General features: G+C 48.1%; 1 protein-coding gene across 4 annotated transcripts in view; it reads left to right on the top strand.

Moving 5' to 3' along the window:
* The first annotated feature begins 18,688 nt into the window (after positions 1-18,688).
* Positions 18,689-26,553, top strand: part of PLAUR (plasminogen activator, urokinase receptor) — a 28,027-nt gene continuing 20,162 nt past the window's right edge. For 2 of the 4 annotated variants that reach the window (XM_023543112.2, XM_003406233.4), the window contains exons 1-3: positions 18,689-18,817; positions 20,782-20,892; positions 22,687-22,830. In XM_023543112.2, coding sequence (XP_023398880.1) covers positions 18,760-18,817; positions 20,782-20,892; positions 22,687-22,830 — 313 coding nt within the window. In that variant the 5' untranslated portion in view covers positions 18,689-18,759. Of the gene's footprint in view, positions 18,818-20,781; positions 20,893-22,686; positions 22,831-24,719; positions 24,822-26,553 lie in introns of all 4 variants that reach the window. The other 2 variants (XM_064293760.1, XM_010586416.3) reach the window with 2 other exon arrangements.

Below are 26,553 nucleotides of genomic sequence, written 5' to 3'. Positions count from 1 at the left end.
TCCCATCTCAGCCCTCCTTCTCCCACCAGCCCTCTGTTCTGCCCACCCACCATCTCTGGACGCCTCCATCCCCCACAGTCCAGATCATTTTCTTCCAAAGTGGGAGCAGTCTGTTCCTAGCTGCCTCCTTCTAGACCCTGGGGACTTGGTCCCAGCAGCAAACAGAATAGATGGTGGAGCTGGTCTCACACTATTCATTTGTCCTCAACAAATCTTCAGGCTGGATCCTGAGGGCTCTTTTATTCATCCCACAAGCATTTCTTGAGCACCTACTATGTGCCAGGCTCTGTTCCAGGCACTGGGAACACAGTAGTCACCACAACAGATACTACCTCTGCCCTCAAAGACCCAGAGTACCAAAAGCGACCAGAACGTGGTCTTGTTATTTTAGGTTTCAGGCGTGGTGGTGTTCTGCCAAGCACAGAACTATGGCTTCTCCACGATCCAACTAATTTTGAGAGCTTTCTTAGAGATCTGAAACATTTAAGAGGAAGCTGCTTCAGCATATTTTTTCTAAGCCAAAATGAAGCCAGGAATAGTTTTAAAAAGTAATATGGGCTCATATTGAAACATTGGCAGGTATAGAAAAGGAGACCAAAGAAAACATTACTAGAGAGCTGTGCTGTCTAATACAGTGGCCACTGGCCACATGTGGCCGTTAAGCGGTTGAAATGTGTGCAATCTGCTTTGAGTGTAAAATACACAGCGAACTTCAAAAGCTTAGTATGAAAAAAAAGACTGCATCTCATTAATAATTGTATATTGATAGTGTTTTTTGTTGTGTGCCATCAAGTTGATTCCAACTCATAGTGAGCCCATGTAACAGAGTAGAAGTACCCCGTAGGGTTTCCTAGGCTGTCATCTTAACAGATCAGATCACCAGTCTTTCTCACTCGGTGGATTCGAACTGCCAACCTTTCGGTTAGCAGCCGAGCTATTAACCACTACATCACCAGAACTCCTTATATTGCTAGTAGGTATGTTGAGACGATAATATTATAGATACATTAGCTTAAGTAAAATATATCATTAAAATTAATTTCACCTGTTTCTTTTTACTTTTTTTTTTTATTGTGGTAATATATAGGTGGAGCCCTGATGGCATAGCGGTTAAGAGCTTGGTTGCTAACCAAAAGGTCGGCAGTTCAAATCCACCAGCCGCTCCTTGAAACCCCCTTGGAGCAGTTCTACTCTGTGTTATAGGGTCGCTATGAGTTGGAATCCACTTGATGGTAATGGGTTTAACGAACCTTACAAAACATTTGCCATTTCTACAATCTCCACGTGTTCTTTTTACTTTTGAGTGTGGCTACTAGGAATTTTAAATTATCTATGTAGTTCACACTATATGTCTGTTAGACGGCGCTGGTCTAGACCCTCTACCAAAAGACAATTACCGTGAGTATTTCAGCACAGTCCCTTCCAGATCTTTCTGTACACAAAAGAGTTTTTTTTTTTTCAAATGTAGTTATAATCACAATGGACATTCTGTAGACTAAATAGCCTGCCTAGCCCTCAGCTTGGACATAGCTGCTTGCTTTTGTTGAGTTGCGCAATTAAGGACGAGGGAAAACACAGTTATTTGAAAAAATTGCTAGTAACCCCAAGTGTGGAACAGCCTGAGGTCCCCCCATCACTCCCTCTGCTAAATACAAACTTCTTCTTTGGAGAAGAAGACCAAGACACAAGGGAATGATTAGTCCAAAGGACTATGGATCACAACTACCACAGCCTTCACCAGACTGAGTCCAGCACAAGTGGATGGTGCCTGGCTACCCCCACCGACTGCCCTGACAGGGATCAAAATAGAAGGTCCCAGACAGAGCTAGAGATAAATGCAGAACAACATTCTAACTCACAAAAAAAGACCAGACTTACTGGTCTCAGAGGGACTGGAGAAACCCCGAGAGTATGGCCCCCAGGCATCCTTATAGCTCAGTACTGAAGCCACTCCTGAGGTTCACCCTTCAGCCAAAGATTAGACAGTCCCATAAAACAAAACAAGACTAAATGGGTACACCAGCTCAAGGACAAGGCTGAGGAGGCAGGAGGGGACAGGAAAGCCAAGGTTGAGAAGGGGAAAATGTTATGTCATGGGGTTTGCAACCAATGCCACAAAACAGCTTGTGTATTATTTGTTTAACGAGAAACTTGTTTGCTCTGTAAACCTTCATCTAAAGTACAATAAAAATTTTTTAAAAGTTCTACTTTGGAGAAATAGCCAAGAAACAAAAAGTGAACTTTATCACCACCCAGGGAGAAGACTAGGGTAAGGCAAGCACTTGGCACCTAGGGTGCAAAGTTTACAGAGATGCTCTCTCTCATGGTGGTCCCGGTGCATGACGAGCTGCTGAGAGTGAGCGCCTCCTTAAATTTTATGCTCTGGATGCCTCACTTGCCTCACCCTAGACCTGGTCCTGTTGCCACCATAGCATTTCTTGTTCTGCCTGATTAGCTTTCAGAGGAGTCCCTCTCCTGAGAAGAAATGAGAGTCCTGGGCTTCTCTCCAGACCCTCCAAAACTCAATAAACACAGCTACAATGTATGGAGTGTGCCTGCCGTGTGCCAGCTGGGCGCATCCCCAGCAGAACTTATTTAGCGCCCATTTTACAGACGTGAAAACTGAGGTTCTGTGTTGTCCCAATCAACCAGACAGGAAGCTGCATAACCAGAAATCAAGTCCAAGTCCCCACAGCACCCTTCCTGAGTATGTGGCCCCAGGCCCCAGCCAACACACCTCGTCGGAGAATCCTGCTGTGGTGGTTTTCACAACAGTCTGTGCTGATCCAGAGACTTGAGCTGGGGCCATAGGTCAGGGCGTAGACACCTTCTTGGCATTCCCCGAGGGCCACACATGACCTGTTCTCGATGAGAGTCCCATTTTCTGGGGTTAGAGGTTGTGGTGGGAGATTAGAGCCCCTCCCCCTCCACTGAGCCCTACCAAACCCTTGTCCCCTCTGCAGCAATCCCCAGAGATAAACCTAGAACCTCAGCTAGCATTGAGTCCACCGCCACTCCCACCCCAGAGCACCAAGCTGAGCTATGAGGTTTGCAAACTCCAGCCCCACTGGGTAGCTCGTCCTTGCGTCTCCCTCCAACCCCTGCCACCCCCTTCATCCATCTTCTCTGCCCAGCTCCCATCCGGTCCCCCACCCATATACATCTGGCTGAACAAACAGGAATCCTGGCTGGAAGGACAAGTTATTGTGCTGCAGTTTTCCAGCAAAGAGCAGACTGGACATGCCTTGGAGGTTCCTGTGGGCAGAGAAGAGTGGTCAGACCCTGCGATTTGAAAAGGAGAAAGAACACACACACACACACACACACTTGATTCAAGAACTGAAGCTGGGGCACGGGGGTTGTTGGGAGAAGGTCAAGGAATATTTCCCTGGAGGTGTGGAATGGTGTTCTGGGCAGGTGGGCTAGCACAGGCAAAGGCTTGAAGGTAGAAAGCACAGAATTTTCCAGCCGAAGCTGATGGCAACCAACCAGTTGCTGTCACGTCGACTGACTCATGGTGAACCCATGTGTGTCCGAGTAGAACTGTGTGCCACAGGGTTTTCAAAGGCTGATTTTTTCAGAAGTAGATACCAGGCTTTTCTCCCTAGTCTGTCTTAGTCTAGAAGCTCTGCCAAAACCTGCTCAGCATTACAGCCACACACGAGCCCCAGGGACAGAAGGGACAGAAGGGTGGTGGCTGCACATGAGGTGCACTGGTCCAGAATCAAACCAGGGTCTTACCTGTAGAAGGTGAGAATTCTACCACTGAACCACGACTGCCCCACAGCAGCCGTGGAAACTAATAGGCCAGCTGCCATGGAGTCAGTTTTGACTCACGGGGACCCCATGCATGTCAGAGTAGAACTGTGCTCCATGGGGTTTTCAATGGCTGATTTTTTGGAAGTAGATCATCAGGGCTTTCTTTCGAGGTACCTGCGGGTGGACTCGAACCTCCAACCTTTCAGTTAGCAGCTGGAAGCGTTAACTGTTTGCACTACCAGGGGCTCTGGAGCTGCTGGCTCCATCTAATCCACCAGTTCTCACCATGGAACTCTTTGTCCAAATGACCTCTCCCTCATAAGCCCAGAGCTGAGCAGCAAAAGTGGGATTCCTGTTGGTCAGCTGTGCTGAGAGAAATTCTGTCTCTGTAGCCATCCTTCCCCTGGGCCTCCAGAGAGGGCCCTGAGGTTCTTCCAAGAAACCTCAAGGCTCTAGGGAACACAGCCTGAAAACTGCTGACCTAGTCTCAGGACTTCCTGTTATTGGTGAGGAAACTGAGGCACAGAAAGGTTAAGTGGCTTGCCCAAAGTTACGCAGCTAAGAAGTGCCAGAGGCAAGATTTGAACCTGGGCAGCCTGGCTCCAGACCTATGCTCTCTACCACTCTGTTGAGCTGCTTCTTGCCAGACAAGCTCAGGTGGAAGGAGCGAGGGCTCAGACTCTGAAGTTGGACTCCTACCACCCATGTGACCTTGGGCTGACCCTCTCCTTTGCTGAGGGGCCACAGCTCTGCTCACCTGCAGGGGCAGCTAGTGCTCCCAGGAGCACCAGGGTGGGGAAGAGATGAAGCATGATCCAGGCTGGAGAGGAGGAAGCAGGCCGAGGGTGCCCTGGCCTTTTTATTCAAGGGCCTTGGCTACAGTGGCAGCCCTGGGAGAGGGAAAGCAAAGAAATGGGGAGATAGCAGCCCCACCTGCCATCCTGGCCACTGGTGCCCTGGCAGGTGAGAGGGCTTGGACAGCACTGAGATGGGGAAACTGAGTTTTGAGAGGGGTGTGAGAGAAGCCAGGGTCTGCCCAAGGAGGCCAAAGAGAGATAGAACGGCATGTTGCTGGTATTATTACTATTATTACTATTAATAAGGTCCCTGGGTGGTGCAAACCGTTTGCGCTTGACTTTTTTCCACCAACCTAGAGGTTAGCAGTTTGAACTCACCCAGAGGCACCACGAAAAACAAAGCCCTGGTGATCTGCTTCCGTAAAGATTACCAAAAAAACCCCAAACCCGTTGACACTGAGTCAATGCCAACTCATGGCGACCCCATGTGTTTCAGAGTAGAATTGCATTCCATAGGGTTTTTCAAGGCTGTAACCTTTTGGAAGCAGATTGCCAAGCCTTCCTTTGAGCTGCCTCTGGGTGGGTTCGAACCCCTGGCTTTTTGGCTAATTGTCAAACACTTAACCAATTTCGCCACTCAGGGACTCCACTCCAGAAAGATTACAGCCGAAAAAAGTCTATGGCGCAGTTCTGTTAACATGTTGGGTTGCCATGAGTCATATTTGACTCGATGGGAAAAAGTTCTTTTTTTTTTTTTTTTTTTACTTATTATTAATAAGTTGCCTGGTCATTGCATTCAGATCTTAACTCGCTGAGTCCTTACAACAGTCCTTCAAACAATTATTATTAGCCCCAGGAAAAATATTCAAGGTATTTGACCATCAGTCAGTGTAGGCCAGGTTATGCAGCAGTAACAACACAACTCAACTGCTGGAGCAGGGCCTAGTGGCCTCCACTGACCTAGCGTTTCCTCTTGAGTTGCAGGAACATGGGGAGCGGGGGTGTCAGGAGGGTCCAGAGATACCATAGGGGCCATTCAGGTTCTCAGAAAGGTGGGTTTTTATCAACCAAATCTAAAAGCATCTCACTCCTTTAACAACTGGTATGGTTGAAATCAAGGAGCCCTGGAAGTGCAAACGGTTAAGCACTCGTCTGCTAACCAAAAGGCTGGTGGTTTGAACTCACCAGGCACCCTGCAGGAGAAAGACCTGGCAATCTGTTTCAGTAGGGATTCAAAAAAAAAAAAAAAAAAAAAAGCCATGCTGTCAAGTCAATTCCAACTCATAGAGACCCTATACAACAGAACAGAACTGCCCCATAGGGTTTCCAAGGAGTGGGTGGTGAATTCAAGCTGCCAATCTTTTGGTTAGCAGCTGAGCTCTTAACCAACCTACAAAACCCTATGGGTCAGTTCTACTCTGTTGCATGAGGTCACTCTGAGTTGGAACTGACTCACGGCGCCCAAAAGCATCTGAAATCAGCCCTAAGTTTCCAAATGTTGCAGGAAGGAAACTAAGCCTCAGAGCAGTCAAGTCCCTTGGTCAGGCTACAAAGTAGGGAAGTCAGCACAATCAGGATTTGAACCAGACTTCTCTGATTTGACACCTGGGCGTTGCCAAAAGAGGAAAGGGGGCACAGCTGCCTGCTCCATGCCTTCCCTGGAAATTGGCCTGCCCTAGCTGGATGAGGCCTGCACTGCCTCCTGCCCCATCTGTGACTGGGCCTTGATTTTCGATTTTCATGTCTGTTCAATGGGAATAAGGTCAATTTCAACCATTCCAAGAGGGGCCTCCCAGGCTGGGTACTTGGCACATCTCTGTCAGAGTCACCCTTTCAGTGGTTTTGACCCCTACTCTGTCTCTTCTTTGGAGTGTAGCTCTGGGGAAGTCCCGCCCCCTATTTGGGCCTCAGTGTTCTCATCTGCTGAGTGGGTGCAAGCCAGGCCTTGGGTTAAAATAAGTGCTCAATAGACGGTGGTTACATTAGTTTGGGAGAGATTTGCAGTGGTGGTATCTAAGCATTAAGGAAACTACACACACACACCTAGGGGAGAGAAAAAACACTTTGGAGCCAGATAGCCTGGGTTCATATTTGACACCTCCAAACTCTGTGGTCTTAGGAAAGACATTTCACTCACACGAGCCTCACTTTCCTCATTTATAAAATAGGACAACTAAGAAGACCTACCTCCAAGGGCAGCTGTGAGGATTAAATGAGTCGCTATGTGTAAAGCACTAAGAATGGTGTGGTGTGGTTAATTGCCCTCAAGTCGACTCTGACTCATGGCCACATCGTGTGTGCAGACTAGAACTGCTCCAGAGGGCTGTCAAGGCTGTGACCTCTCAGGAGCACAGCTGGCTAGTAGTGAGCGCTTCACTGTTTGCACCACCCAGGGACTCCTTGCCATGCAGAAGGTGCTACATAGGCGTTAGCTGCTATTATGATTATTATTTTATTTAGCAACGCGCCTGGCAAGGCTGGGGTTGGCCTCTCCCCTCAGCTCAGAGTAGAAATCCCCAGGAACAGAAGGGACCAGCCAAGGTCACCATGGGCCTATTGGCCTTCCCAGACTCCCCCCGCAGGGCCCTCAACCACTGTGTACAATCAGGGAGTTTGCTTTGGAAGGTGCCAAACCTGGTGGGTGGGGAGATAGGAGCCCGGGGGTGCAGTGGTGGGGAAAATTTGGGAGACAAAGCCCATCCCTTTCCCGGGTGGGCCCAGGGCCCCTCTCAGGAGAATTGAGAAGAAGAGAGAGTGGGCCCCTGGGAGATCCCGGGGTCTGGGAGAAGCGAGTGGCTACTGGTCCTCCGTGACTAGAAACCAGTCTCCTCAAAGGTTAGTCTCGGGCTGATAGCTTGGTCTGGGTAAACAGGCCAGGAGTGGCACAAACACGGGCTTGTGGGGCAAAGAGAAGTGCACAGGGCAGACAGGCAGGGAGGAAACCCTTCTCTGCCCTTAATTTGAAACCTGGAGGCGAGGGGCTATTACCAATACCAAAACCAAACCTGTTGCTGTCGAGTTGATTCCAACTCATGGTGACCTCATGTGTTTCAGAGAAGAACCGCTCAATAGCGTTTTCTTGGTGGTAACTCAGTCATATCGGGTGGCTATGAGTCAGAATCCACTCCACGGCATACAACAACAACAACAACCTTTATGGCACCAAATTGCCAGGGCTGTCTTCTGCAGTGCCACTGGATACATTCAAACCACCAACTTTTAGATTAGTTGTCTAGCACAAACCACTTCTGCCACCCAGAGACCTCTGAGGGGCCATTAGAGGAGTCATTTAATACATACATGCAGTGCAGTGAATTACTTAATATGGCCTTTTTAGCCATGCATGGTTTTGTAATGACAGGGTGAGACTATGAAAGTAAGTTGCTTGTGGCCCATAGTCTGCTAATAATGCAAATAATGTGTGTGGAGCCCTAACAAGGGGATTGGTCAGTTTTGCCATCCTGCTAGGCTTAAAAAGACAACCAATCCCAGAGCAGAGATGGGACCTCATTACCATCAAGAAAGAAGAGCCAGGAGTGGAGTGCATCCTTTGGACCAAGGGTCCCTGTGCTGAGAATCTCTTAGACCCATGAGACAGAGAGCTGTAACACGAGATAGCAAGAAGTGGCAGCAGAGCTAGGAGACTGGAATGAGATGGCACAGTGGGTTTCCCAGCCTACAAAGCAAGGTGGGTAGAGTAGGTGTGCCTACCCATGAAGCGAGAGAGCTGAGTGTCTTCGGCAGAGGCTTACTGGTGGAGTGGGCTGCCTCTGAAAGACTTGCCGAAGCAGAACAGAGGCCAGGCGGAGGGGCCCAGAGGCCATGAGGCTGAGGGCCAGAGAGAGGCCTGCCTGTGGGCATGGCTGAGAAGAGGTTGTCCTGATCAAAGAACTGTATCCTAAGTGGTAACTGACCTGTTGCTTCCTTAATAAACCCCACAACTGTGAGTATGGTCCATAAGTTCTGTGTGGCCATTGCAACGAATTATCAAACTCAGCAGAGAAGTAGAGAGTGCTGTGGGAAGGACGGCTGGTGTAGAATTAGTAAAAAGTTTGGAGAGTGGAGGCATGTCTGACCTCTGCCTCACAGGAAAAGTAAAAAGTTTGGAGAGTGGAGGCATGTCTGACCTCTGCCTCACAGGAATCGGCCTTGGGCTGTTGATCTTGGTTCTCCTCCCTCTTTGTGAAGTTAGAGGATGTCAGACTCTCTCCAAATGCCATTTTTACAGCATGCAAGCAAATATGGACAGATGCACCCCCTTTTTTGCACAAACGTCGGTGTACCTACATACTGCTCTTCCTGTAGATTTTTCCATTTGACAATAATTTAACCTGAATTGCATAAAGGGTTTCCTCTTTCTTTCATCTCTCGTACAGTTAGGTATCTTTCCAATTTAGTATGACAAACTCTGCTGCAACAAAAAACTTTGTTCCCATATCATTCCATACGTGCGCCAAGTTCCCAAAAGTGGTAAGTGGTTTTGCTGTGTCAAAACAGTTTTGTACCTACGTGCTTCTGAGAGCAATTGCAAAATGGCCATCCACAGGGCAATACATACTCACAACAGCAACGTAGGAGAGTGTTTGTTTCCCCACAGCCTCACCAACTCAGTGTATTAGAGTCCCTGGGTGGTACAATCGTCAAGCGCTCAACTACTAGCCGAAAGGTTGGCAGTTCAAACCCACCCAGAGGCACCTTAAAAGGTCACAGCCTTGAAAACCCTACGCAGAGCAGTACTACTCTGCACACATGGGGTCACCATGAGACAGAATTGACTGGACGGCAACTAACAACAACATACCCTAGCCAAGTTGACGCGTAAAATCAACTCAGCATACTATTAAGCTTTTATTTATGCCAATGCCGTTAAGTGTTTGGCTGCTAACCAAAAGGTTAGCAGTTCAAATCCACCAGCTGCTCCCTGGAAACCCTATGGGGCAGTTCTACTCTGTCCTAAAGGTCACTATGACTCAGAATCAACTCAACAGCAACAGATTTTTCTTTTTTTAAACAATTGTTAGGTTAAAAAAAGGTGTCGTAGAATGCAAAGGGCCGCAAATGCAATGTAGCTCCTTCCATCAAGAGATGGAGTCTAGGCAAGCGGCCATCTACGGTCTCAGCCTACCTGGAGCGAAGGAGAATGAAGAACACCAAAAACATATGGTAAAGATGAGCCCAAGAGACAGAAAAGGCCACACAAGCCAGAGACTCCATCAGGCTGAGACTGGAAGAACTAGATGGGGCCCATCTACCACCGATGACTGCCCTGACAGGGTACACAACAGAGAATCCCTGATGGAGCAGGAGAACAGTGGGGTGCAGATCTCAGGTTCTAGTAAAAACACCCGGCCTAATGGCCTGACTGAGACTGGAGGGACCCTGATGGTCATGATCCCCAGACCTTTTGTCAGCCCAAGACTGGAAACATTCCCAAAGCCAACTCTGCAGACAGGGATTGGCCTGGACTATAAGGTAGACAATGATACTGGTGAGGAGTGAGCTTCTTGGCTCAAGTAAACACTTGAGAGTATGTGGGCAGCTCCTGTCTGGAGGGGAGATCAGAGGGCAGAGGGGGACAGGAGCTGGCTGAACGGACACGGAGAATACAGGGTGGAGAGGAGAAGTGTGCTGTCTTTTTAAGAGGAGAGCAGCTAGGAGTACACAGCAAGGTGTGTAGAACTTTTTGTATGAAAGACTGACTTGATTTGTAAACTTTCACTTAAAGCACAATAAATAAATTTTTTAAAGAAGAGATAGAGTCTAGAGTGATGGTTGCACAGCATGATTAATGGAATAGCTATCATTAAATTAATTACACACCTGAAAAATGTTGAACTGGCTAATATTTTCTTATACATACTTCTATAACAATTTAAAAAACTGAAAACAAAACAACAACAACAACAAAAAAAAAAAAACGGAGAGAAATGGAGTCTCTTTCCCTTCCCTGGAATCTGAACTGACCTTGTAACTTGCTTTGACCAATAGAATACGGTAGAAGTGATGCTTTATGAGTTCTGAACTTAGACCTCAAGAGAACCTGCAGCTTCCGCTCTTGCTTCCTTACTCCTGGCAACCTTATGGCCACAGGCTGAACGAGTCCAGGTTAGCCTACTGCAGGGTGGGCAACCATCCCAGCTGAGGCCCTAGACACACAGTGAGGCCGTTCTAGATCACTCACGCTCAGCCGAGCCAGCCTAGGCCAGAAGAAGGGCCCAGCCAACTTCAGCATCTTGAGACATAATAAATGTTTGTTGTTTTAAGCGTTCTTTGGGGTGGTGGCACACAGCAAAAACTAATTGATACAGATGGTATTTTAGTGTCGTTTGTATTAATGAGGTTGAGCATCTTTTAAGAGCCATTTGTGCTTTCTTTTCGGTCCTTTGCTGATTTTTCTATTGATTCATTCATTGTTGTTGTTGTTAACTGCCATCTGGTCGGCTCTGACTCACAACGACCCCATGTATAAAAGAACAAAACGTTGCCCAGTCCTGAGCCATCTTCATGATTGTTGGTACATTTAAGTTCAGCTGGACAATAATCTGTTCTGATCCATAGAGTTTTCATTGACTAATTTCTGGAACTAGATTACCAGGCCTTTCTTCCTACTCTTAGTCTGGAAGCTCTGCTGAAACTTGTCCATCGTGGGTGACCCTACTAGTATCTGAAATACCAGTGACATAGCTTCCAGCATCACAGCCACATGCAAGCCACTAAGGTACCAGAAAATGACAGATGGGTGGTGGTACTGATTCATACCAAACAAAGCCAATTGCTGTTGAGTCAGTTCCGACTCATGGCAACTCCATGTGTTTCAGAATAGAACTATGCTCCGTAGAGTTTTCAATGGCTGTGATCTTTCAGAGGTAGATTGCCAGGCCTTTCTTCTGAGGCATCTCTGGTGGATTTGAACATCCAACCTTTCAGTTAGTAGCTGCTAGGAGCTCTTTATATATGAGGAACATTAGCCCTTGAATGCCAATGATTAGCTTTGCTATTGCAACTAGGCGGTAGAACTAAGGAGCTGCAAAGTGCTAGAGGCAAGGAAAGTTTTCCTCTTTGCGCAAACTCAGCAAATTTTTCTTTTCTCTGGGTCTGTCTTCTCTCCAGATCACCTCCAATCTCATATAGCCAGAGAGAGACGGAAAGATGTTGGGATTGGGAAAGTTCAGGAAGAAACTATTAGCTCCCTGTGTTGGATTGAACTGTGTCCTCCTAAAATGTGTGTCCATGTGGCTAGGCCATGATTCCCAGTATTGTGTGGTTGTCCACCATTTTGTCATCAGATGAGATTTTTCTGTGTGTTGTAAATCCTACCTCAATGATGTTAATGAGGCAGGGATTAGAGGCAGTTATGTTAATGAAGCAGGACTCAATCTACAGGATTAGGTTGTTTGTTGAGCCACTCTCTTTTGAGATACAAAAGAGAGGATCCAGCAGAAAGGAAAGGACCTCATACCACCCAGAATGAAGAACCAGGAGGGGAGCGCATCCTTTGGACTGGATGCGCTCCCCTCCTGGTTCTTCATTCTTGGTGGTATGAGGTCCTAGACCAGGTGAAGATCCACGATAAGGACCTTCCTTCAGAGCCAACAGAGAGAGAAAGCCTTCCCCTGGAGCTGGCACCCCGAATTTGAACTTCTATCCTCCTAAGCTGTGAGGGAATAAATTTGTCTTTGTTAAAACCATCCACTTGTGGTATTCCTGTTATAACAGCACAAAATAACTAAGATACTCCCAGACCCTTGCCCCCTTCCCTACCCAGGTTCCCCAGGGCAACAACCCTCAACATGGTGGTTGTAAGTGTGGACAGTAGGGACAGACTGCCTGAGTTGGAATCCTGACTCCATACTTACAAGTCATGTTAGGCAAGTGTCTTACACTCTCATGTTAGATTCCTGTGGCTGCTGGAACAAATTACCACAAATTTAGTGGCTTAAAACAACACAGATTTGTTCTCTTACAGTTCTGGAGGCCAGAGGTCTAAAGTCTGTTTTGCTGGGCTAAAATCAAGGTGTCAGAAAGGGCTGGCTCCTTCTGGAAGCTCCAGGGGAGAATCTGACTTCCTTGTCATTTTCAGCATCTAGAGCTGCCTTAGGCCCCAGTGGTTCACAGTTTGGCTGCTAACCTAAAAGTCAGCTGTTCGATTCCATCAGCTGCTCCTTGAAAACTCTGTGGGGCAGTTTCACTCTGCCCAACAGGGTTGGCGCTGAGTCAGAATCGACTTGATGGCAATGGACTCGACAGACTTGGAGAGCTGCCTTAGGACGCCCTTGTGGCACAGCAGCTAAGCAGCTCGGCTGCTAAGCCAAATGTCGGCAGTTTGAGACAGAATCAACTCATCAGCAACGGGTTTGGTTTTTTTGGTTTACAGCTGCACTCTTTGGCTCATGACCTCCCTCCTCCATCTTCAAAACCAGCCTGGTAGCATCTTCTCTCTCTGACTCTGCTTCCCTCTGCTTTCATTCGTCACATGGCCTTCTTCTCTTCTGTCTGTCATCAAATCTCCTTCTGCCTCCTTCTTATAAGGACAATTGTGATTACATTTAGGGCCCCTGAATAATCCAGGTTACCCTTACCATCTCAGGATCCTTAATTTAATCACACCTGTAAAAATGTTTTTTTTTTTTTTTGTATAAAGTGACATTCACAAATACCAGGGATTAAAAACCACCAGTTGCCACCGAGTCGATTCCAACTCACAGCCACCCCGTGAGTGTCAGAGTAGAACTGTGCTCCATAGGGTATTCCAGTGGCTGTTTTTTTCAGAATAGATCGCCAGACTTAGCACCCAGATGGATATCTGTGAGGTGGGCCATTACTCAGTCTACCACACGTCTCCAAGGCTCAGTTTCCTCATCTGTAAAATAGGATGCTATGTGGATAAAAAATTAATATAGAAAAAGCACTCAGCACAGTGCTTGGAACAGCACAAGCACTCAGTAAGATTGAGAGGGGCAAATCCTCATTTAAACTTTCTCCCTTGGACCCCAGTTTCTCTGTCTGTAAAATGAGGGCAGAGGGGTGCTGGACTTGAAGGATTTCCCAGCTCTTTCATTCCTAAGGTGGTTCCCCTTCTGTTCCCATGTTCTCAGAGGGAAAGCTGAGACGGAGAGGAGACATCACCGCATCCAGCAAGCGGCCAGACCAGGACTGAAAAGCCACGTCAGCAGTTTGTGTCAGGTTTTCTGGACAAGGGGAGGAAATTGCCTTGCAGGGAAGGGCCCTCCTTGCATCCAGAGGGAAGTCACTTCTGCAGGGCAGGTGGCAAGAGGCTGAGACGGTCCCAGAAAGACACACTTGCTCACACACACTCACGAATGCACACTAACAGTGTGTCTTAGTCATCTAGTGCTGCTATGACAGAAGTACCACAAGTGGGTGGCTTTAGCAAACAGAAATTTATTTTCTCACAGTTTAGGAAAGGCTTTCTCTCTCTGTTGGCTCCGGAGGAAGCTCCCAGTCCATCAGAACAGCCCCTTCTCAGCCTTGCCTGCAGGCAGGCCTCTCTCTGGCCTTTGGCCCCTGGACCCAGCCTCTGCTCTGTTCGGGCAAGTGTTAGAAAGCTCTTTAGCTCTGCCAAGAGCCCAGAGGCACCCCACTCCACCAGTGAGCCACCTGCCTGAAGGCACTCAACTCTCTCGCTGCTTCAGGGGTCGGTATACTCACGGTAGCTGCCTCACTCCGTGGGCCAGGAAGCCAACTGCACTGCTGCCTCTGTTTCTCTGCCTCAGCTTCTCCCCATCTTGCGTGGTCCTGGCTGTTACAGCTCTCTCTATGTGTCTCCTAGTTCTAGGAGGTTCTCAGTGCAGGGACCCCGGGTCCAAAGGACGCGCCTCACTCCTGTCTCTTCTTCTTGGTGGTACTCAGGTCCCTCTCTCTGCTCTCTTTTCTCTCCTTTTATCTCTTGTAAAATAAAAGATGTGGCTCAAGCAAAGGCGTGGCTTGAGTAAGGATGGTAAAGGGTGGCAACTCAGGATACATCCCACCTTAATCCTGCCTCATTAACACATAGAGGTCAGGATTTATAACACACAAAATGGAGAATAATAGGATAATTACGTCAGATCACAAAATGAAGGATCCTAGCCAAATTGACACATATTTTGGGGGGGATACAATTCAATCCATGACACAGTGTCTCTGTGTTTGTCTCTGAAGGCAACTGGGCATTGTTCTCTTTAGCTCCCTCATCATCTCAGCCTCTCTCTCGTATTTTCTGTCCCTCTATTTCTCACTGATAGTGACCCTGGTGGCACAGTGGTTAAAGCACTCGGCTGCTAACCAAAAGGTCAGCAGTTCGAACCCACCAGCTGCTCTGTGGGAAAAAGATGTGGCCGTCTGCTTCTGTAAAGATTACAGCCTTAGAAGCCCTACGGGGCAGTTCTACTCTGTCCTATAGTGTTGGTATGAGTTGGAACTGACTCAACGGTAATGGTTTTTTGTGTGTGTGTGGCGGGGGGGAGGTTGGGTGTTTCTCACTGAGCAGTGTAAACAATTTGCACTCAGCTACTAACCTAAAGATTGGCAGTTTGAACCCATTTCAAGATCCTTAACTTAATCATATTTGTAAAAAATCTTTTTTTTTTCATATAAAGTAACATTCACAAATTCCAAGGATTAAAAGTCACCAGTTGCCACAGAGTGGATTCCAACTTTTGCAGCATGGTGGAAGAAAGATCTGGTAATCTGTTCTATAAAGATTACAGCCAAGAAAACCTTATGAAGTTCAGTTCTACCCTGTAACACATGGGGTCGCCATGGGCTGGAATTGACTCAACAGCAATGGGTTTGGCATTTTTGTTTTTTGTGATTTCTCAGTGTTTCTGTTCTTGTCTCTCAGTTTCTGCTCTCTTAGTCTCTGTCTCTCCTTCTCTGATTACCCCGAGTCGGTGTATCTGTTGGTCTCACTCCCTCCTTTTCTCTCTGTCCTCCCCCTCTCTGTGCCTTTGGCTTGTTGTCTCTCTCCCTCTGTCTGTTGGTTTCCCTGTCTTTCTTGCTGTCTCTTAGTCTCTCTGTCTTTGCACGGAATTCTCCTCTCCTTCGCAGCCGGGAAGTCCCTGAAACCTGTGGGCCCTGCCCAAGGCCCATCAAGCAGGCAGGAGCTGGGTGACACCCAGGTGAGTCACCGGTAGGAAGGAGAGGCCACTCCTGCAGCTCTTCTTGGGACTGCAGATGGCTCTGACTCCTGCCTGCCAGCTCCCTTAACACGTCGTCACAGGACCTCACTGGCAGGTATCACTTGAGGGGAATGACAGAGGGAAAGAGTCAGAGAGGGTCAGGTACAGAAAGAGACAGGCAAAGACAGAAACAGATGGGTGGACATGGACAGAGACAAAAGAAAAAAGGAACAGAGAGAAGCAGAGACAATGACACAGAAAGACAAAGAAACATAAAAACATATAAAGACACAGTGAGAGACAGAGTCAGAGAGAGGAGGATAGAGAGCTAAAGAGACAGAGACAAAGGAAAAAAAGAAACAGAGAGACAGAAAAAGAAAGACAGAGGGACACAGAGGGGGCAGAGACACAGCAGGAGACAGAAATTCAGGAGACCAGAGTAGTCTGGGGTGGGGGTGGGGATGCGTGGGCTTCGAGATGCCTTCCTTATTCTTTAAACAAAAGAGGAAATTGTGGCCCAGAGCGGTGAGGTCACCCGCCCCCCGGAAGCGGTAGCACCAGACCCCGCAGCTCTGTGTGACCCCCAAATCTGAGCTTTCCTTTCACTGAGAGACGCCTCCCACCCACGCCAGAACCATTTTACAGGTGGGAAAACCAAGGATCAGTGGAGTGAAGCCACCTGCCCAGGGCCCGAGAGGAGCAAGTGGCTGAGCTGGGTCTCAAGCTGTCCTGGACCAAATCTCCAACTTTCTATTTCCCCTTTGCATACACATTAATACCTCATTTGGTCTTCAAGTCAAGCCAGAGATGCCCCATTTTCCAGATGAGTAACTGAGCCTAAGAGGACATCTGTTGGTGCAGAGTGACCCAACCAGGGAGGAGTCCACTCTAGCGTCACCGGCATGACAGCTGCTGACCTCAGATTCAATGACACATTTCCACCCCTCTTCCTGTTGCAAGAAAATGCAGGACCAGAGTCCAGAGTAAAACAACCACACTAACCGCTTTTACTGAGCACTTACGTACACTATGCCAGGCACTGTGGCAAAAGCTTCGGTACCTTCTTTTCATCTCCACTGACTTGCTATCTCTATTTCCCAGATAAGGAACTTGAGGCCCAGGCTGGTTAAGTCACCTGTCTGAGGCCCCGTTGCTAGTGAGTGGCTGGCATTTAAACCTATGAAGTCTGATGCCAGCTCCCACACTCTTAACCCCTAGGCTATACTGCCTCTTAGAAGAGAGAATTTCTTTGAGATTTATCTTAGATATGCTAGCTTAAGGCTTCAAAGAATTCATAAGAATAACAATAGTATAATCATTTTACTGTAGTGTTGGGAGTGGTCCAATAAACCAAACCAAACCCATTGCCACAGAGGTGATTCTGACTCGTGGTGACCCTATATGACAGAATAGAATTGCCCCACAGGGTTTCCAAGGGTAATCATTAGGGAAGCAGACTGCCATGTCTTTCTCCTGAGGAGCCACTGGTGAATTCGAAAACCTTACAGTTAGCAGGTGGGCGCTTAACCACTGCTCCACCAGAGCTCTGTATCAGGAGTGGTAGTTATTACTTATTCATGGCCTACTACTCCTTCCCTCCTCTACTCTGTTCTGGCCACCCTGGCCTCTCTGCTGTTCCCAGACATCATCAGGTGTGTTCCCACCTCAGGGCCTTTGCACTGGCTGCTCCCTCCCCCAGGACTTCTTCCTGTACAAATCTGCCCAACTTCTTCCTTCTTCATGGCTGTATTCAGTCTCTGCTTAAATGCCACCTACTCGGAAAAGCCCACCCCATCACCCAGCCCAAAATAGTACATGCCTCACTCACACCCTCAGCTCTCTTTGTTTTTCTCCATTTTATGTATTGCTGCCTGATATTGATAAGTTAGGTGACACGTATCTGCTCCCCACCCTGCTGTCAGTGCCACAAAGGCAGGGACTTTGCTTTGTTCCCTGTGTCCCCAGCTCCTGGACCAGTGCCTGGAATACAGTAAACTCATTGCTGTCAATTCTGACTCATAGCGACCCTATAGGACAGAGCAGAACTGCCCCATAGGGTTTCCTTTCGGTTAGCAGCGGAGCTCTTAACCGCTGTGCCACCAGCGCTCCCAGGACATAGTAGGTCCTCAGTAAATAATTGTTGAAGAAATCTATTGAGCCCTCTGTGTGGGCTGGCAATTGCTCCAGCATTTCACCGACACTAAATTGATCTGGTTTTCAGAAGCATCTTAAGACACTGAGACTATATTTTTATTTTGCTTTCTTTTTTCTCACTAATTATGAACACTTTCAAAAACAGAGAAGAGAGAGAATAGCATGAGGAGTCTCCATATGCCTGGTACCTTGATATAATTGATATTAATACTTTACCATTTGCCTTTATTCCCCCCTCCCCCCAGTATTTTAAAGTAAATACAAACATCAATGGCATTTGCCCCTAAATACTTCAGCTGGCATTATTAAAAATAAGAACATCTTCCCACATAGCCACAAAACCGTTTTCCCAACAGCAATATCTATTTTTTTTTCTTTTTTTGGCTTTAGTATTTTAAGATAAATCATAGACATTATGTTGTTTCCCAGCATTTCCGGGTGACCTCTAAACGATAAGGACAGTTTCCCACAATACCATTATCCCGCCTAACAAAACTAACAAAAATCCTAGTATTATCTAATAATCCGCATTCAAATTTCCACCTGGAAGCTCTATCCTGGTTTTATAGCTGAGGAAAGTGAGGGGTGAAGTCTCCTGCCCGAGGTCCTACTTCAGGAAGTGGCAGAACTGGGATTCATGTACAGGCACTCGGGGCTAGACTGTGACCACCGCCACACAAGTCTGGGCACAGCCAGCCCCCCATTCCGTCCCCTCCGCCCCTGGCTGGCCGCACCCCGGGAATAGAAGTTTTCACGGTGCTGGGGGCGGGGATGTAGGGATGGAGGAGGAGGCGCCCACGCATCTGGGGCTGACTCGCTCTTTCGCAAAACCTTTGGGAGGAGCCCTCGGGGCCACAAAACTCTCACCTCCCGGGAGCCAGACAGAGAAGCGGCGCTGGGCGGCAGTCTACAGGAGCCGCCTGCCAGACATGAGTCGTCCGCTGCTGCTGCCGCTGCTGCTGCTGCTGGCTCCCACCTGCATCCCAGGTAGGGCTGGGAGCCCAAGACGTCCGCGCTAGGGAGCCGGGTCTGATACTGGGCGGCGGGCGGGGAGGGCGGGGAGAGCTCTGGGTCTGACGGATTGGGGAGGGGAACTCAGTCCCCAGCTCCCCATCCAGATGATAATACGGCCTCACACGACATAGTGCCTGGCACACAGTAGGTGCCCAGGAAAGCGTTGAACGAAGGCGTTTAACAACAGCCACTGTTTAGCGAGCGCTGTCTTTATGCCAGGCTCCTTGCAGTTTCAAACTCGGTTTGACAGAGGAGGAAACAGACAGAGAGAGGTTACGTAACTGGTCCGAGGTCACACAGCCAGTCCTTGAATAAGTGGGACTCTGACCACTTAGTGGAGCCCCCAGCGCTCTCCACTCGGTCGGATCCCCTCCCTGGAGAGACAGAGGACCGCACCTCGTTTTACAGACGGTCTAGAGGGAGGCAGGCAGATCGTAGCAGAACCAGGGGGTAGGGACCCAGGCCTTGTCCCTCGAGGACCCTTCCCTTTCACTACCCGCTCAACGACGTAACCCTTTCACCCGCTTCCCCCGGCAAATGTGGAGGAACGGGTTGAGAAACTGAAGGAAATTGAGAAGGCACTGAGCCAAGGTGGGGCAGGCGGGCGCAGGAGGGAGGGGCTGTAGGAGATGAATAACCCAGGAAGCTCTCGGGACCGCGGGGGGCAGAAAATGAGTAACCGGTGACAGCTCGGGTGCGGGAGGCTTGTGGGCGGGGCTAGAGTTGGGGCGGGGCTGAGGGCGAAACTAGAAGTTGGTGGAAGGTAGTGGGTGGGGTTAGAACCTCGGGGAGGAGCTGGGGCGGAGCTAGAACTTTGGGACAATCTGGTGTGGTGGAGGGGGGGCCCTGGTGGCGCGATTGTTAGGAGCTAGGACTGCTAACCAAAAGGACGGCAGTTCAAATACACCAGCCCCTCCTCGGAAACCCTATGAGGCAGCTCCACTCTGTCCTATAGGGTAGCTAAGAGCCGGAATTGACTTGAGGGCAAAGGGTTTTTTTTTTGTGTGTGTGGTCAGGAAGAGAACGTTGAGGAGCCCTGGTGGCACAGTGGTTAAGAGCTGAGCTGCTAACAAAAGACGGGCAGCTCACACCCACCAGTCGCTCCTTGGAAACCCTATGGGGCAATTCTACTTAGTCCTATAGGGTCGCTGAGTCGGAATCCACTACGTGGCTACGGGTTTGGTGGGCGGGGAGAGAACGTTGGAGGAGGACCATGGGTGGGGTTAGAACCTCGGGGAGGAGCTGGAGGGCGGACCTAGAACTTCGGGAAGGACTGGTGGGTGGGGAGAGAAAGTTGGGGAGGGGCTGTTGAGTGGGGCTAGAACTTGGGTACCTAAGCGCTTGTCTGCTAATCCACCCAGCGGCTCTGTGGGAGAGAGACCTGGCTATCTGCTCGCAGAGATTACAGCCTAGAAAACTCTGTCATATGCTGTCGTTATGAGCCCAAATCGACTAGAGGGTGCCCAACACCGCCAACAGAGCCTGGGGCTCTAGTGGGTGGGGATAGTTACATTAGGGCAGGAGGAGTCCAGGGTAGAACTGAAAGATGGGGTGGGGTGAACATAGAATGTTCCCAAGGAGAGCTGGCCGGGTGGGAGAAAGGACCAAAATGGGACCAGAGCTATAAGGTCCAGACCATCAGAAAGGGCGGGGATAGGATTCAGCAAGACTCGGCTAGGACAAAATTAAAGGGAAAATGGGAGAGGGCATGATTTTAGGGGAGGGCTTGTGGGCGGACACAGAACATCGGGCTAGATAGAGACAGAAGGGCGGCTGGAACCCAGCGCTGGAATCGAGGGGAGGACAGAACCCGAAGCGCGAAGCACGAAGCTAACTGAATGGGCTAGGCTGGGAGACTGGGTACTGGTATTGGGGGCGAGAGGGGGATCCCGGCGCGGAGCATGTAACAGCCTCGCCTCCTTCTTCCTCACCTGCAGTCTCCTGGGGCCTTCGGTGCATGCTGTGTGAGACAAGCGGGCGTTGCCAAGTGGGCGAGTGCCCCCTTGGCCTGGACCTCTGCAGGACCACGGTCCTGCGCATATGGGAAGGTGAGCACCCTCACTCCAGCGCGAGCGGGGACGCGAGTGACCATGAAACCTCATTCACCAGTAACCAGGGAAATCCAAACGAAGCCCACAAAAGCACCCCATTTAACACCCACCAGATTGGCAAGCATTTAACCATCTGACAACACCTGGGCTGGTGAGAATGCCTAGCACCAACCCCACTGGTAGGGGGGTAAATTAGTGCATCCACCGCACAAAGCAATTTGACAGTAGCCAGTACAGATGAAAATAAGCACACCCTTCAGCTAGCAGCTCAACTTCTAGGAATACAGAAACTCCAAAGAACCTTGGCCACATGTGCTCAGGGACACGTGTATAGGGATGTTCTTAGCAAGATGCTTGGGAATGTTGGGAAACTTGAAAACAACGTAAGTTGACTCACCCACAATAAAAGACGAATAGAGTAGTATAATCACATAGTAGAATGCTATGCAGTGGTCGAAGGTTCCTGGGTGGCACAAAATGTTTGTGCTTGACTAATGTCTTAGTCATCTAGTGCTGCCATAACAGAAACACCGGAAGTGGTTGGCTTTAACAAACAGAAATGTATTTCCTCACAGTAAAGTAGGTTAAAAGTCCAAATTCAGGGCGTCATCTCCAGGGGTGGGCTTTCTCTCTCTGTTGGCTCTGGAGGAAGGTCCTTCCTTGTCTTCAATCTTCCCCTGGTGCAGGGGCCCCGGGTCCAAAGGACGCGCTCTGCTTCTGGTGCTGCTTTCATGTTGGTATGAGGTCCCCCTGTCTCTCTGCTTGGTTCTACCTTTAATATCTCAGGAGATTGCCTCAAGACACCATCCGATTCTGTAGGTTGGGTCCTGCCTCACTAATGCAGCTGCCGCCCATCCTTCCTCATTAACATCATCGAGGCAGGATTTACAACATATGGGAAAATCACACAACACCGAGAATCATGCCCAGTCCCACTGATACACACATTTTGGGGGGGACATAATTCAATCCATGACAACTACTAACCAGAGGTTGGTGGTTCAAACCCACCCAGCGGCATATATGGAAGAAAGGCCTGGCAATCTGCTTCCATAAGATTACAGCCAAGAAAACCCTTTGGAGCAATTCTACTCTGTAACATTTGGGGTTGTCATGAGTTGGAATTGATTCATACAGCAACGGGTTTGGTTTTTTGTTTATGTGGTAATTTAAGTGAAGGAGGGAGAGTTCTGTATATATCAGCATGAATACATTTCAAGAATATGGTTGAGAGAAAGAAAAATGTGTTACAAAATATGATACCTTTTCACATAAAGTTGAAAACATGTAAAACCATAGCTTATATTGTTATGGATACATAGAATAAAAATTTCACCAGTGGTTGCCTTTGAACAGGGCATGAAAGGAGGGATGTACAGGGGGCTTTAACTGTATCTGTAATATTTTACTTCTTTTAAAAAATTATCTGAAAGAAACATAGCAAAATGCTAATATATTACAAAATTAGGAGATAAATACGTATTTATTATATCATTCTCTTATACTTTTTGGTTAGTTTGATGTATTTCTCTTTAAAAATTCCTATTAGAGGCATCTCCCTGCTGAGATCACTAAGCTAGGAGCGTAGATGGATCCAGAAGGTCCCAGTGACACTGTTGTCACTGAGAGGGTATAGGCTTCCCGTGTGTTGAGGTTGGGGTGGTGGATAACTCTGGAAAAGACAGAGTTGTACCCAAACAAGAGAGGCCTGACAGGAATTAGCCCTGGAAGTGTCAGAAGCTGATTGGACCCAGGAGAGGCTTTGAGGTGACAAAGACATATTCCTCACAGAAGGTGAAGAGCTGGAGAAGGTGGAGAGAGGATGTGCCCACCCAAATAAGACCAACAGAACCATGAGCTACCGAACAGGTTCACAGATCATCACCCTTACAGAGGCTGTGTGTGAATCAGATCTGTGCAACCAGCCCAAGCCTGGTGAGTAAGGAAACCGTCACCATCCGCAACCCCAAACCATCCCAACCCTAACTCAACCGCTTTGTCATCCCAATTCTATTCCAGTTCTACCCCACTCTCTGCCTTACCCCAACTCAAACCTATTCTTATCTCAGACACATGCCCAAACCCATCTCTAGCTCAGGCCTATCCCCAACTCATTCCCACCTCTATCCCCATCCCCAACCCCAACCCAATCTCATTTCTAACTTGTTCTCAAACCTATCCCCAACTCTGTTCCTGTGCCTAACCCAATCTTGCCTCCAACTCTATCCTCCTCCCCAACTACAACCCAATCTCATCTCCAACTCATTCTCCACCCTATCCCCAACCCAATCTCATCTCTAACTCATTCTCCACCCTATCCCCAACCCAATCTCATCTCCAAACCCATCCCCAGCTTCATTTTACCCCAACACTGACTCTGGCTGAAACCCATCCTTTTCCAAAGACATCCCTAACCCCATCCACAATTCAACCCATCCTCATCTCAAACGGCCCCACTCCCACCCCCAGCTATGTACTCTTCCCCAACCTCAATCCCGTTCCCAACCCTATCCCCGTCCTGCACATGTTTATATTTTTGGTTGTTATCTATAAGATGAAGGAGCCCTGATGGCACAGTGGTTAAAGTGCTTGGCTGCTAACCAAAAGGGTGGTTCGAACCCACCAGCCACTGTGAGAGAGAAAGATGTAGTAGTCTGCTTCCGTAAAAATTTACAGCCTTGGAAACCCTGTAGGGCAGTTCTACTCTGTCCTACAGGGTCATTATAAGTCAGATTCAACTCAGTGGCAATGGGTTTGGTTTTGGGATTTATATTTAAGATGCAACAGCTGCCATTCAACACTGACACACACATACCCGCTCACGAGGTAGAGGAGGTGTCTCACTGATGTTTTGCCATCTAACTTTTCCATGGGGACAGGAGATGGCCCAGGCAATAGATGCTGAGTGGCCAAGACCAAAGCTGAGACTCACAGTTCTTAATGGCAGTCAGAAGAGGAGAGCATCAGGTGGGCTGAGGTGAACTGGGAAAGCTGCTGGGATAAATAGATGGTCCGTGGCTTGAGCAGTGAAAATAGATGTAAAGACAAAAGGACAAATACCATATGACCTCGCTTATATTAAAAAGGCAGATATATAAAATGCAAAGCTTATGATTGGTTATCGGGGCGAGGGGGGAAGGGGCAGTTATTGCTTAGGGAGCACGGAGTTTATGTTTATGGTGGTGGAGTAAGTCAGAAAAGGGTAGTGACAATGTTGTACAACATGAAGATTGTAATCAACGTTACTGAATTACACATGTAAAAATGGTTGACTCGTCAAATGTTTTATGTATAGTTTTACCACAATTTAAAAAAAGATGTGAAAAAACTTCCATAAACCGTTTTGTAGAGTTTCATGGGTTTAGGCTGCAGTCGATTTAAGAAAAGACTTCTGTTGTTGTGTTAGTTGTTGATAGTTGTTGTTAGTTGCCATCTAGCTGATTCCAACTCATGGAGACTTCATGTGTGCAGAGTAGAGCTGCTCCGTAGGGTTTTCAAGGCTGTGACCTTTTGGAAGCAGATCACCAGGCCCATCTTCCAACCATTTGGCTCGTAGTCGAGTGCTTAACTATTTGCGTCACCCAGGGACTCTAGGAAAGACTTCGAGAGGGTCACATTCCCACCCAAGAGGAAGCGTGGGCCAAGAATGGACCCGTGTTGAATGGCCAAGCAGAGATTTCTCCTTCTGGCTCTGGCGAGGAAGGAACTCAGTTGAGGCCGATCTGGCCACGGTGATGTCAGTGAGCCAGACCAGCGTTTGAACTGATGTTTTCCTGCTTTTAATTCGTGCTAATTCTGCCTGATTTCATCCATCCTGACCTCAGAGTTTAATCTGCTGATGGAGATTGGATCAGATGTTTATTTTCACAGAAGTACAAGACAGAGGATGCCAGCTTCCTCTCTGCTAAAAGTGCTGAAAGAAAGAAGTAATTTTTTTCTAAGTAATGCTTCTAATCAAAGATGATATTCAAAATATTTAACAGCATTGGTCAATGCCTCCTGACCAATCAGGCACTGGCCAATCAGGAAGGACTCCTGGAGGCCCCCTGCTGGGCCTGGTGTTAACCCTTTAGCTAACAGAACATGGAGACATGAGGGATCTCCAGGAAGAGTTGCAAATGGTCAGGGTCCACCAGGGAGCTTAGGGCAGCGGCCATCAATTCAGCAATTTAACAACTGATGAAAAAGCCCCATCTCTTATTATTTATTTTAAAAATTTATGTTCTTTTTTGTTGTTGTTGTCGAGAATATACACAGCAAAAACATACACCAATTCAAGTTTCTACAGGCACTATTCAGTGACAGTGATTACATTATCCGAGTTGGGCAGCCATTCTCACCCTCCTTCTCTAAGTTGTTCTTCCCCCATTAACACAAACTCGCTGGAGTTGCTGTTGTCACTTTGATCACATGTAGACAGATCTTAAAAGAGCACAAGACTTAAGGCAGACAATCTTTACTAGTTAAGCTAAGCTGCCCCATTTCTACTATCATCTTACCCTGATTCTGGCTACTTGAACAGATGGTTTCACTCTACCCTGTAACTTACGTGACACCAGGAACACAGCAGTGACCAAGACAGCCTCAGACCCTGCCTTCTTGGGGCTCATAGTCCAGTGTGTATGGGGAGGCAATAGACCCATCACCAGACAGTGACTGCCCAGATCGGTCTGGGCCAAAATGGGAGCAGAAGCACAGGCAGAGGGGCCAAGGGGATGGGGAGGTGCAGGCAAAGGGGTCAGGACTGAGATGGCAAAAGCATAGTCCAAAGTGGTTAGGACCATGATGGGGGAAGCAGACACCAGACGAGTCAGAGCTGAGATAGGGCAGCACGGGCCAGAATTGTTAAGGCTGGTATGATGTAGAGACTGTGGGACCCCAGAGAAGACAGATTTTGAGGGATGAGTAGGAGTCAGACTGTCAAAAAGACAATGGAAAGAGGTTTTATAGACAGAGGAGCAAGAGATACAAAGGCCCAGGGGTGAGTGAAAGTAGTCTGGCTGGAGGAAGGAAAAAACGGAGACAGACAAGCTGGTGAAACTGAGTCATATCACACAGGGCCTTCTAGGCTGTGGTGAGGAATACAGACATCCTCTTGGGGACAATGGGAAGGTGATCATGGAAAGGTTTTGAGCAGCGGAGTATCACAATCAGATCTGTATTTAAAAAAAAAAAATTCTGACCTCAGGGTAAAAGATGGATTAGAGGCAAGCAAGAGTGGGTGAGGGGAGACCAGTTTGCAGGTGGGTGCAGTTGTCCAGATAAAGTAGAAGGTGGCTGGACTAGAGTGTCAGCCATGCAGATGGAAAAGGGGTGGATAGATTTAAGAGCTGCTTAGCAGATAGATGAGCAAGCCTTAGTGATGGATTAGGTATGTGGGTTGACGTCTAGTTATAGTCGTGATGGAGTCACTTGTATCAGACTAACCCTCCTGCCAGTGACAACTATTAAAACTGTAATTATAAATGTACAAATTATAAACAACCATTTGAAGTTACTGGAGAGCAGCGGATGCAGGCAGGAACATGAGGCATCACAATCTTTTAAATTATGGGAGCACAGAAATTGAGTTCCAAAGTCAACATGGCTTTCCCCTCCAAGTGCATGTTCCAATCCAGTGCAGTGGGAGGGAAATAGAGCCCAAACAGAAAGACAGAC

This window comes from Loxodonta africana, chromosome 11 (assembly GCF_030014295.1).
Source record: "Loxodonta africana isolate mLoxAfr1 chromosome 11, mLoxAfr1.hap2, whole genome shotgun sequence".
NCBI classification, from domain to species: Eukaryota; Metazoa; Chordata; class Mammalia; order Proboscidea; family Elephantidae; genus Loxodonta; species Loxodonta africana.
The sequence above is the reverse complement of the archived record's forward strand: the minus strand, read 5'-3'. Positions and strand labels throughout refer to the sequence as shown.